Source organism: Natator depressus, chromosome 9, assembly GCF_965152275.1.
Source record: "Natator depressus isolate rNatDep1 chromosome 9, rNatDep2.hap1, whole genome shotgun sequence".
NCBI classification, from domain to species: Eukaryota; Metazoa; Chordata; order Testudines; family Cheloniidae; genus Natator; species Natator depressus.
This window is the reverse complement of record NC_134242.1, coordinates 98,967,085-98,980,143: the sequence shown is the minus strand read 5'-3', so window position 1 is coordinate 98,980,143 and position 13,059 is coordinate 98,967,085. Positions and strand designations below refer to the sequence as shown.

General features: G+C 38.5%; 1 protein-coding gene across 13 annotated transcripts in view; it reads right to left on the bottom strand.

Annotated features, from left to right (window-relative positions):
- Positions 1–3,627: 3,627 nt before the first annotated feature.
- KLHL13 (kelch like family member 13) overlaps positions 3,628–13,059 on the bottom strand; it is a 120,763-nt gene continuing 111,331 nt past the window's right edge. For 8 of the 13 annotated variants that reach the window (XM_074962766.1, XM_074962769.1, XM_074962778.1 and 5 more), the window contains 2 exons: positions 11,551–11,664; positions 3,629–5,541 (listed from right to left, as the gene is read on the bottom strand). In XM_074962766.1, the coding sequence (XP_074818867.1) occupies positions 5,054–5,541; positions 11,551–11,664 (602 nt within the window). In that variant the 3' untranslated portion in view covers positions 3,629–5,053. Of the gene's footprint in view, positions 5,542–11,550; positions 11,665–13,059 lie in introns of all 13 variants that reach the window. The other 5 variants (XM_074962773.1, XM_074962776.1, XM_074962774.1 and 2 more) reach the window with 2 other exon arrangements.

Genomic DNA, 13,059 nt, shown 5'->3' with positions numbered 1-13,059 from the left:
TCTTCCAGAGCTGAGAGGCATGCCCCCAGATGAAGTACCGATAAACCTCTACAGCAGCACCTTTCCCAGGCTATATGAACTTGCATCCCCTGAAAACATGCAAACAGCCTAGTTATCTAAACACTTCAGAAGGGCACTTGTGCCACTGGTTGACTTAATTCCCTCCTAATATCTAACAGGCAGCATCTTTACAAACAGAAGAAACTAGGCAAAACATTTTGTTGAAGATGGAAACTTGAGGCTACTGTGGTATTCTCCATGGTACACCAGAAATAGTGAGTGTAGTGGAAGACAAAGGGAAGAGACTGAGGATGGGGGCTGCAAAATAAGATACTAAGTTCACTTCACCCTGTTGATGGATGAAATAAACCAAAAATATCACCCCAGTAAATAATCACCTGCTTTGTGTCCTTCTCTGGAGGACTCAAGGCAGCTTACAACCATTAGGACTCACCAGACTCCAGTGAATAGGCTGACATGATCCCTAACTTGCAGCAGGGGTAAAGATGTACCAGGTAAATGCCAAAAGTCACATGATGAGTCAGTGGCAGCCAAGCAGAAAAGGTCTGATTCCCAGACCAGGCTCACTTTGCCATCGCTATACTGGTTCTGTAGTACTGACATGAGTAAGAAGAAACAAAAACTTATTTTTGTCATCAAGCAAAGCTGATATAATTGTACACGCCACAGATTTTCTCCTTAAGTATAAAAATGTTGTATTTTTACATAGACTTTCTGACCACAGGTAGACTTTAAGAACTAACATTCTCTTGCGGCTAAGTGGAAACTATGATTAACTACACAGTGCTTAAGTAAAAAGAAAAGAACAGCTGTAAAGTGCTCTGAAAATGTAAAGCCCTATACACAGCGGGCTTGATTCTAGCATGGATGCTACACCTCTGCAAAGTGGGTAGCATACTACATTCACTTTGTATAGGCATGATTGACTATGCAAGGTGCAAGCCAGTGGAGTACAAGACTCAGGGTACGTCTTCGATCTATCAGGAATAGACACGATAAATCAATCCCCGAATCGACGCCTGGACTCCACCTCGGCAGGAGGAATAAGCGGAGTCGACAGGGGAGCCGCTGCGGTCGACTCGCTGCCGTGAGGACGGCCAGGTAAGTCGAACTAAGATACTAAGTTGCGTATCTTAGTTCGAACCCCCCACTAGTGTAGCCCAGGCCTCCGTATTTTTCCTGCAGTAAGATAAGCAAATATCTACTTTTCCAGAAACACTCTCAGCAATGTTGAATCAAGACAACTTGTCTTACATAGCTGACTTCCAAGTGTCTGAAAGTTGTGCTATGATCAGATTCATTAACTTTCCAAGTTTATTCCTAGGAAAACAGTGAGTTGTTACTTATCAGTAATGGTGCATTTTGCCCTTCAGTCCTTCCTAAATTAGGCAAGTCATTACATTTTTACAAATTTTGGTGCACCTTCCAGAAACAAGAGAGAGAACAGAAGTGTTAAGAGAACTATAAACATATGTGAGTTCTGTCTTAACTCAGAAACAAGGTAGACAGTAATTTGGATACAGATTAATCTCTCCAAGCAAAGGACATTTCTCACATGAAACCAGTCGTTAGGCTAGAACAAAGAAGACATCAGTGGAATAGGGGATGACTATTTAGAATAAGATGGGATGGAGGGGCTACAATAAGACAACTAGTGAGCAAACATCTTCAAAAAGAACTTTAAACTGTAAAGACAGTACAGCAACAACACAATTTATCCAAAGCAACAAATGAAATCCGGAATGGCTTTGGGACAATGTATAGTGCATTGAAGCAGTCAAGCCTGGAACTCAAACATGTGGCTTCTGAGAGGATTGCAACAGTCTCCCGACCAGCTGTAAATGGAAAAAAGCAGCAGCTGCTAGGAATGCTGTTTGGGAACCAAGACAAGAGTCCAGATCAACCCTGAGATTACAAACTGCCTTAATGGTTGGAAGACGGACACCTCTGGCCTTTGGGTATTGGAGATTACCATGGCTCTTCCAGCTGTCCCCTTAACATCCCTTGCATCCAACTCAGGGTAAGCATCAACTTTGCATTCAATTACCATTCCCTCTTCGGTACTGCGACAACTAGATGATGTTACTATCAACAATTGATGTAAAGGAGTTGGGCATCACCTGTGTACCGTGAGCATTTAATGCCATGATAGCTCACAATCTCACCACGAAAGCAATCTTGTTAAAAGTGGAGGGTGAATATCCTTCTCCCGGAAGTAGCTTTCCATAATTCCTTCTAGATTCACAGACTGAGGTTATCTGAGGCTATCATGAAAAGAGATGCAGTCAGTCAGTGTCAAGCTATTCAACAGCGCACCACAAAAGAAAAACAATTTGCCATCTCTATTGAGTCTTTGAGATTTACTCTTAAGTCCTGGTGAACTGATCTGAAATAATTTCATTGTGTGGTAGAATTCTTTAGCCATAAAAATAACAGGAAAAAAATTCAAAAGGAGAAGCATTTTATTTAAGGACAAATCTAATCCATTATCCCATATACATCCAGCGTTGGTGCAGAAATTCAACACAAGCACACTGCATTTAAGGATTATAGCTAACATTTTGTCATTAAAAAGAATCCCTAAAGCTGAAAGAGTTGCTATGTTCCAGTTACCTGCTCTCCGACAGGGAAGCTGCTAGACTTCCTCTTCTAACCTTCAGGAAGGTATCTCCAAAGGGTCTTTCCACCATCAGCATCTTCAGAGTGCAGACCATCAGGGCTAAGATCCACTTTCAAGAAGTGGACCCTAAGGATTCAGAAACCAAAACCATACTTGAATCATCCAAAATGAGTTGCTGTTTCTCTTTCTAGGAGGAGGATTTCTTTTCTAGTTGAAAAATAAAGTAAGTATGATACAGGCCTCTGGGTTTTATGTTCACAATAGTTCACTAGAGGTGGCATTTAAGCTAAAATTAGGTAAAGTGTATGTTAAATACCTGCATTAGTGACAGCAATATTTGCTCATCTTCTGTTTCCTATGAGTGGAACAAAATATTTTACCTAGAATACTCATTTGATCTTGAATAGGTCAAATATTTCCCAAGAACATTCCATCTTTCATTTCCATACAGGATAACTTGTGGTAACTCAACATAAGTAGTCCAGAGTTAGAAAATGTTTTGAGGAAGAACCACTTTGCTTTTAAGCAAAATAATGTTAAAATATGAAACCTGTGATAAAAGTACATTTGAAAAATGAGTGAAGGACACTTGACCAATTAAATTCCATCAGAGAAAAACAAACACCAGCAGTTAGAAGATTTGGGGTTCAAACCCAATATTGTTATAGTGGAAAAACATGGAAAAGAACACTTATGCTGAGAGCATGCTACTAAGATTTATATTGTAACTGGTAATAGATACCATAATAAAATAACAAATAATGTAAACATCCATCTCCAGATGTCTGCAAAAGCCACCATGATTGCTAGCAATTAGTACAAATTCTTGTGCTTTTTATGATGGAAAGCCAAAAACAATAATGAGGATTTTGCGTTCAGATAATCAAAACTAACATTTGTGATTATTTGCCCTGCATTTTAAATTTAATTTGATTTAAAACCAGAACTTAAAAAAAAAAAAAAAAAAAACACATATTCAGAAGCAAATTACTGTGTTGGAACCGATAAAGATTACTGTGTAGTACATTTGTACTGCTTAACATTTTCATATTAGCTCACTCTATGCACAATTGTTCAGACATTTCCACATTTTCAGTCCTTAAAATTACAATAGACAAGTATGGCCAAAACAGTGCCTTGAAAGTAGGTCAAAGTACCCATTTGAGACCACTTGTGCATTGGTTTCCTAGCAAATTAATCTACCCACACATATATATGCAATGTGTATCCCTAGTAACAGTGAGCAGAAGAAGAAAATCAAAGCAACATTAATGAGGTATCTTAGGCTGAATAATTGCAGTTAAAAGTTTTATTGAACAAAAGAAGGTAAAACATGGTAGTCTGAGTTCACTGAGCAAAAAGCAGCTCTCCTGCTGAAGCTGCACTTTGTGCTAAATAACCTTATTAACTGAGACTATACAAAGGACGTGTAATATGTAAGTTATCTCAACAGCAAAGGAGAAAAATTAGATTAAATTTGATCTGAAGGAACAATTTGGACAAATTTAGTGGCTTGAATTAACATTCCTAGCCCTTATCTACATAACTCAATACAGGCATACAACAGGTCATACAACTGTACTGAATTCCAATTTATTAATAGCTTGTGCTCCCTTACAAACGGAAGCTGATTACTGGGTGTGTGGGGGAGGGAAAAAGAGACCAAAAATTAAAAAGCCCAAACATTTTAAGTCTTCTGTTTGAAGTGTCACTTAATTGAGTCAGGGAAAACCCCCTCAATATATGTTATTAAAAAAACCCAGGCCTACACAGGGTCCACCTGTTGCATAATATTAATATTTTTTAAATTATTATTTGATTTCTCCTGTCTGCCTAAGAAACTCCATATGCTCTTAAAGCACCCACCCAGTTGGGCAGGTAAAGAGATGTGTCAAAAATACTCTGTGAAAAGAGGGAGGTAGCTCAGGCCTGCTGGCAACCTTTTGTCATAGTTCACATGGGTGCAGGCCGCCTCCCTTTAAAATCTGCAATCAAAGATGAAAGGAAGAAAGACTTTCAAATATGAAGGTTAGTGAACATAATTACACGTTCACTATGACCCCTTCCAGTTTGATTTATTGGGCTTCCTAACGTAAGTTGTAAGGTACCTCACACCCAATACACAACATTAAAAACGTACCTAATTCATATATTTTATAGACAATATCTTGTTTCTCACTTTTAAAGATTTGGCTCTGTTGAGTACATTTTTCCATAATCTTTGCTAACCACTCGATAAACATTCTAGGCCAAACAAACAGCACAAGTAATGTCAAAGTCTTTTTTTTTTCTCCCTCAGTAACTGTACCAATTGCTGTAGGCTAAGCCTAACAGATACTACTGAAGAAAAATGAGACACTCCATGATGCAGTGCAAAGGTATTACCACAACACCGTAAGTCAAAGGATTTTTTTAAGGTGCCGACAGAGGTGACTCTCTAGAAGGTGACCCTGTGTTGTCTTCTGGTGGGAAAACTGTAAGAGTGCAGGCTCGAATGCCACCAAGTGATTCTGGGAGGTCAAAGACCTTATGCCACTCATCCTTTTCCGGGTCATATTTCTGGACTATTTCCACCATACAACGATTATTCCAAGAGTACCCTCCAACAACGTAGATTTTATTTTCAAAGACAGCAACCCCAACATCACTTTGCCCACGTAACATAGCAGCAATTGGAGTCCACTGGTCTAGGGTGGGTGAATAATATTCACAGCTTAGAACATCATCGTAATCACTTGTTCCTCTAAAGTGATTTCCGCCAATAACATAAAGCTTGTCTCCAACAGTACACATGCAGTGCAGACCTCTAACTGTTGTCATTGGAGCTTTCTGAGTCCATTTGTCTGTGTCGGGGTCAAAGCACATAAGTTCTTTTTGGAAAGTATCATGGGTAATTCCGCCTATAGAAAGAAAGAAAATCAAAGTAATATTGACCCTGGAATAAACACAAGTCATAGCAAAAATGTAACAGTATTTCAACGAATTCTAGAAGATCCCCAAGGACAGTGGCTCTCTACCTTTCCACACTACTATACCTCTTTCAGGGGGCTGATTTGTCTTGCATACCCCAAGTTTCACTTCACTTACAAACTACATGCTTATAAAATCAGACATAAAAATACAGAAGTGTCACAGCACAGTTACTGAAAAATTGCTTACTTTCTCATTTTTACCATATATTTATAAAATAAATCAATTGGAATATAAATACTGTACTTACATTTCAGTGTATCCTAGATACAGCAGTATAAACAAGTCATTGTCTGGATGAAATTTTAGTTTGTACTGACTTAGCTAGTGCTTTTTACGTAACCTGTTGTAAAACTAGGCAAATATCTAGATGACTTGATGTACCCCCTGGAAGACCTCTGCGAGCCCCCAGGGGTACACGTACTCCTGGTTGAGAACCACTGCTCAAGGATATAGATACGGGAGACCAGAACCTTTTGTGTGGAGCACACGCATCTCCACACCATGGCACCTGCATTAGTAGGGACACTCGGAGTGTGGCCGCCCCTGGGAATTCTGGGGAATGGCTCAATCAACAAGATAACATAGTCCCAGGCTGTATTCTCTTTTCTGAGTAAGCTCCATGTAGCCATAGATGGTGCTGGGGAAAATGTGCATCAACCTTGGCTCCATCTATATCCTGTCCATTCCTCATTACAGATTACCCAGTTTCTACCTCTTTGCCAACACAGAACTTGGACTATGTGAAGAGGATTCTGCTGAGTCCTGAAGAGGGGAGAGTACTGTTCCTGAGAAAGCAGCTGAGCCCGCCCTCTGAACTGAACTGGTGAGATATACTTGTGCAAAGGTTCCCCTCTAGTTGTGGATTTGAGAGAGGCACCTCTGCTCTCTAATTCTCCATTGTTTATATGAATCTTTTAAAAAGAGAGAAAATAGTTGCATTCCTTTCCCATTTGAAACTTTCTGATTTGGCAAACTTTTCCCCACTTTCATTTAACTCAAGAGCCTGAAATTAAAGAACCAGCAACAGTTCTGAGAAAAGTGAGCACATTGTCCCTGCTCATGGTCCCAATCTGACAGACTACTGTTTAAAAAGAACAGGGGTACTTGTGGCACCTTAGAGACTAATAAATTTATTAGACCATAAGCTTTCGTGGGCTACAGCCCACCTCATCGGATACATAGAATGGAACATATAGTAAGAAGATATATATATACACACACATACAGATAAGTTGGAAGTTGCCATACAAACTGAGAGGCTAATTAGTTAAGATGAGCTATTAGCAGGAGAAAAAAAAAAGTTTCCTCTTAATCCTCTTCAAATGTTTTTCTCCTGCTGATAATAGCTCATCTTAACTAATTAGCCTCTCACAGTTTGTATGGCAACTTCCAACTTATCAGTATGTGTGTGTGTGTGTGTGTATATTTTATATATCTTAATATATGTTCCATTCTATGCATCCGATGAAGTGAGCTGTAGCCCACGAAAGCTTATGCTCTAATAAATTTGTTAGTCTCTAAGGTGCCACAAGAACTCCTTTTCTTATTGCGGATACCGACTAACACGGCTGCTACTCTGAAATCAGACTACTATTTAGTATCCCTTTTACCGGCTCTCTAGTGACAGGCAATTGTCCAAGTGTGAGTAAGCTACTTCTGAAGAGCACCTCTGTCAAGAGCATATCAGAGGCACTCTGACATCAGCTGAGGAACCAGAAGCGGTGGCTTTGAGTGAAATGAACAGTGCTGCCTGGGGAAGGATTTTTGTTCCATTTGACCCATTTCCAAGCAGCACTTACTCACTTTCAAGTCGCGTCACTATTGCGACTTCAGCTGATGCTGAACAGCAAACTTTGACATCCCTTCAAACAGCGCAAATTTCAGAGGCCACTTACCTACTTCTCAGATCGCTTCCTACAAATGAAAGCATAAAACGGGACAGTCACATAAGTTTGTAAACTTTAGTAGTTGGCCAGTGACCCTGAGTGCATAACCTCATGCTTCCTTAGACATAGCTGCTCTTTAACATAGTACCTTTTCTTTAACCACCGGCATTAGAGGGGGCTATCAATGTCTGCAGAGTTACAGGAACATGCCTTGACAGCAAGATTTTTCCTCCCTCTATTTAGTGATAATCTCCATCAACAGCTCCAACAACAAATGCACCATAAAGAAAATAAGCAACAGGGAGTTTAATGAGGGACAGCTTATATGGGAATATAGACCCTTATATAAAAAGTATGGTTTTATATTTCAAATGGGCTTCTTCTTGATAAGCTATAAAGTAATTTTTCTATATAAAAATGAAGAGTTCAGAAAGTAAGCTCTTTGACCAATAGCCTAGTGCTGGAATGGAAGGTCAAAAAGAATGAGGGAAGAAGAAACTGAAGATGATGAAACTGATAATAAATTTGAATTTATTTTTAATTTTGCTGATGAATGATTTTGGAGGGACTGGTTTTATTACTAGGATTTTTTCCAATAAGCTATTTTTATAGAATTTCATATTGAACTTACTGTCAACTGGGGATTTAATATCACCTTAAGACCTTTCACCCACATAAAATCATACCAGCTTCCTAAAAAGAGATTTAATGTACGAGATATTTTTTATACTTGGAGGGTGGGGGGAGGAGATCACAGACTCAGTTTCTCTGGTATGCAAAACACTGACTAGTTTTTAAATGGCTGATTTAAGTAGGACTTGTCCATATTGACGCTTTCTCCTGACCAAATTTGCTCCTGATTGGACCAAGCTACATGGCTCCAGTATAGGTAGTTAAGGCTGAGTAGCTAAGGTCACAGACTCAGAATCAAGGGTAAGGCCAAGAAGCCTTGCCTTTTTGGGTCACTAAGTCTTCTGAGAGAAGACTGACCTGCCAAAATCCCCAATATTGATAATCTTGAAGAGAGGAAGTCACATCAACTACAAAGCCATTACAGCCTTCTCTAGTCTTCACCTGTACCTGAAGGAGTCCCACAAGCAACAAGTGCTGTGCCAGCAGATCACCACCATCTGACTCCTTGACTGCAGTTCCAAACTCTAGGAGACAGAGAGCTGAAGAGTCTGTAAAGCCCTTGCTATTCTAAATAGAATTTTTTCTTTTTGGGTTTTTGTCTTGTTTTTAACCTTTTTATGTTTAAGGCATGGAAGTGAAAGTGGGGCTGCACTCATGAAGGCCAGACAGGGACGGAGCCTGAAAGAAAATTTCCCCAGGTATAATCAGCTCTAAATGTCTCACAGAGATACTCATTAGAGTATGTTGTGTCTCCTATGTTTAATAGAACTGAAAGAATTGAGATTGTCACTGACAATTTCAGGAAAATAAGAGTTGTTAAACAATGGCTTATCAAGAATTTCCTGTTACAGTCTGTATTATACCATCTCTGGGGAGGAAGGGTTAGCCATCACACCGAAATCCAAGGAGTAAGCTCTATAATTGGCTTTGAGGTTGTCCAGACATTAGATAATAATTTGGCTTTAGTATTAAGCAATTATAGATTTGACTCCCTCTGGTCAAAATTCCTTAGATGGGAATTATAACGATACAGACAGGCACCTTCTTAAAATCTGTAAAAAGATTGATCATTTTTCGTATTAATTTGATGATTTAACTGTAATTCAATATTGAGTCTAACATGTTCAATTTGCCCTTGATTTGACAGTTGTAGTGCTTTACTGTGAGTTAAGTTTAATATTAATAGTAGGTTGAGCTTTGGTGATCTGATTTTTTAATTTTTGTTTTAATAAAATTTATAAAAAGTCAAATTTCTTTCAACAAGCAACATTTGCCCAGAACCTTTGAGGCCTGCATGTGTACTAGCTGGTCAACCTAAAAGCCTGACCAGCTCCTCCTATTTGGTCTTCAGTTCTCACACTTTCCCAAGGCCATATTAAGAAAATGGCAGAGCAGACACTAGAACTCAAGTCTCCCAACTCCCAGTAGTGTACTCTAACCACAAGATCAAGTTGCTCCCTACTGCATGAAGATTTCAGGTGAGGTTAGAGAAAGCAGCTACACTAATTTCAGCCATTACAGATGTGTTCAAGATGGCATTGTTTCTGACAATTATACAACTACCTGTTTAACTGTAGGAGATCACTGTAAAACAAGACATTCTTCAGAAGATAGGCATAAGTCTAAGTGATTTGACCTAAACTGTAATGCTTTGATTATCACAGGATTTGCAGAATCCTTGACTTCTGTAAAAGCCATTTAAAAAAGCCCCTAAGAGCTCTTTGGAAAGGAAGCAAGCAAAGAAACAAAAAGAGGATTAATGAGCTGCTTAAGCCACCTAATGGCAGCCACCACTATGAGTGCTTGGCAGTCTGTCAGATGATAAAAACCTGAACAAGAGAACATTCGACTGAGGACTGTCTAGGTATTGACATTGTTTTCATCACTAAGGTAATAGCACCCGTAAGGGTGTCTATATGGACAGAGAGAGAAAACCTGGGGGAATACAAAGAGCAAGGTGAGAAGCTGCAGCAGGGACTGTAAGCTCACTAATAATTTAAAGATACGTAGATAGAAAATAAATTAGAAAGGGAGGAATCTAACTTTAAAACAACTTTTGCACCATGACAAATCCCTGATTTTATCTAAAATGTAACATGTAAAAAAATACAGATCCCTTCTGATGAGAAATCCATCTACTAAAGCCACCCTATCACGCCTGGCTTCAAACTGTATCTAATAAACCAATGTCATAGAATATTTGCATGTGAGTTCTTAAAGGAGGGCAAACAGAATTCTTAGCGTGGTTGTAAAATATACACTGGGTGGAATGCACTCATTTCAGCTGCACTTTCGCTATAAAAAGGAAGTGTCCTTGTCTGAGGTCAGTGGAAATTCTGAGCCAAGTGTTATTTAGAACAAGCATGAGGCAAAAATGTGGGCATGGAGCCTACTAAATGCCACTACCCAGGAAAAGCATGTGAAATCAGAGTAGGTCAGGTAGGACCATTTATTGACTTGGCATGGAATTCCCCTCAAAGGACAATAATTATGTGGGAGATCAGAGAACTTTCTTTCTCAGGATAACTATGGATCCTGATTTGAACAGCATGCATTACATTATCGCCTTTCAGAGGCACAGGACCAATCAAAAGTTACAGCAACACAGAAGCAGTGAAAGGAGTAAAGACACCACTCACGTACTGCAAAAAAGAACAGGAGTACTTGTGGCACCTTAGAGACTAACAAATTTTTTAGAGCATAAGCTTTCGTGAGCTACAGCTCACTTCATCGGATGCACAGAATGGAACATATAGTAAGACAGATTGTGTATATACACAATCTATCTATCTTACCATATGTTCCATTCTATGCACCCGATGAAGTGAGCTGTAGCTCACGAAAGCTTATGCTCTAATAAATTTGTTAGTCTCTAAGGTGCCACAAGTACTCCTGTTCTTTTTGCAGATACAGACTAACATGACTGCTACTCTGAAACCACTCACATACTGTGGTTAACCTTAAAATCCTTCCAACTTTGTCTTACATAAGTAGATACTTTTATCTCAGTATTTGTAGTGTTAGGTAACCTTTCCAATCCTTAGTGAGGTAACTACTTATCTAAGGGCAAAATGACAAATTCTGTTTGACAACTATGAGTGTTTGTGTTCATAAAAATGCAGCACTGAAGGTTAAGATGTACTAGTGAGCACTGCAAATTAGACAGGTTTAAAATAAGTATCTACCAACAGTGGTATTTTTATCTAAAATGGTTCTTTTAGAGATTTAGTAAGTGTGTGTTATTTGACTAACTTTGTATGAAGCTATGACTCACTGTTTGAAACATGCAGATGTTTTATATCTAAAGTAAGAACAATTCTTTTAATCTTCCTTCACCCACTGGAGTAAGAAAAAGTATGTAGCCAATATGCCTCATGTGTGGTGGGTTTTGTTTATAAACTTAAAAGAACGATTTACCTGAAATATACATTAATCCCCCATACACAGTTCCAGCATGACCATAGTGGGGCTCATTCATTTTTGCAACATAGCTCCATTCATTCATTCTTGGATTGTAACATTCCACTGTGGCTGTTAAAAAAAAAACAAACAAAAAAAAGAGTGCTTGAATTTAGCATGGTAATTTGATTTTGAGTGCAGTAGTAGTGAAATTAATACATTCATAAATAGACAATACATCAATGAAAAATAGGTTATTAATATAAGAAAGTTTCAGAGATATGGTCAGTTACTTCGTGTAGTTAAAGATATCCTTGAATAGCCTATACGTTTTTTGTCCCACAGGTGCAGAAGAATGAACTCTTGCCCAATTGTTTCCCCTGGTTTGCATTCAATACAGTTGCTGCTTAGCCTGCCACAGCTTTCATTTATCTTGCTCTGCACACACTATGGTGTGCTCAAAAAAAGTGAAAATAAAATTAGGTAATTCTGCTTTTCTAATCCTCCTTCTCATACAACCTTTCCAGTGCCTGTGCAAACTGATATGGAGCAAACTTTAAACATGTCTAAGTGGATGAAAACATTAGGGAATCAGAAGGACCTGTGTTAGTCACATTTCTTTAAAAGTGTCCCACCCAGGCACATATGGATACAGACCCAGCTTGTGCTCTATCTACTGCATTAGAATCCCATTATGCCACTCACTCAAAGACTGCCTGAAAGGACACCTGGCATATGAATTCTTGATTTGGGAATGTGATACCACCTTTTGTAGTGACTGCTATTTACTACCTATACAGCACCACAGAAGTGCATGACACTTCACAAAAAAGGGTACAGGTCTAGCCCAAATTGCTTCCAGGATCCAAGCCTGCAAAGAAAACTATGTAGGGCCGTACTGGCTTAAAGGCAGCTCTGTGTGGGAACAGGACTCTGTTCATGCAATTTTGTTTGCAGGACTGAGGTAGATAAACAATGATTTAAGATGTTTTTAAAAAATTAAATAGGTTTATTTTTAAAAATAAAATGTAATTAAAATGATGACCTGTGTTAAGGCCTAAACTTAATAAAATATAGTAAGATAATTTAAATAAAAATAATATTCAAGGAGTACATGTTTGCTGCTGAAGTTTTAAAGAAACTTCAAACCACTGAACTGGTGGAAGTCAATGGTCAAACACCTGGAACCAGAGACTGCTGAAGCGACAAATCAGCTTTTGATAGCTTCCGCAGTTGTAGAGAAAATATTTCACTCATCTCAGTTTATTCAACTAGTTCAGTTAAATTATTTGTTCAGAGTTGGGAAACCAATTGAAAAAGCATGAAAGCTTGTTTTCCTGTTACTATCTATGAATAAAAATGAGGTGAGAGAAGATGAGATCTACTAGTTTTAAAATATTTAATGACATGGTGACCAGAAACAAATCACATCAATTCACTAATTATTAATACTTTCCTTGTTTAATAAATCAGTTTTAAAGGCAAAACATGTTTTCATAAACTCACTTTTCTCCTTATGTATCCAGG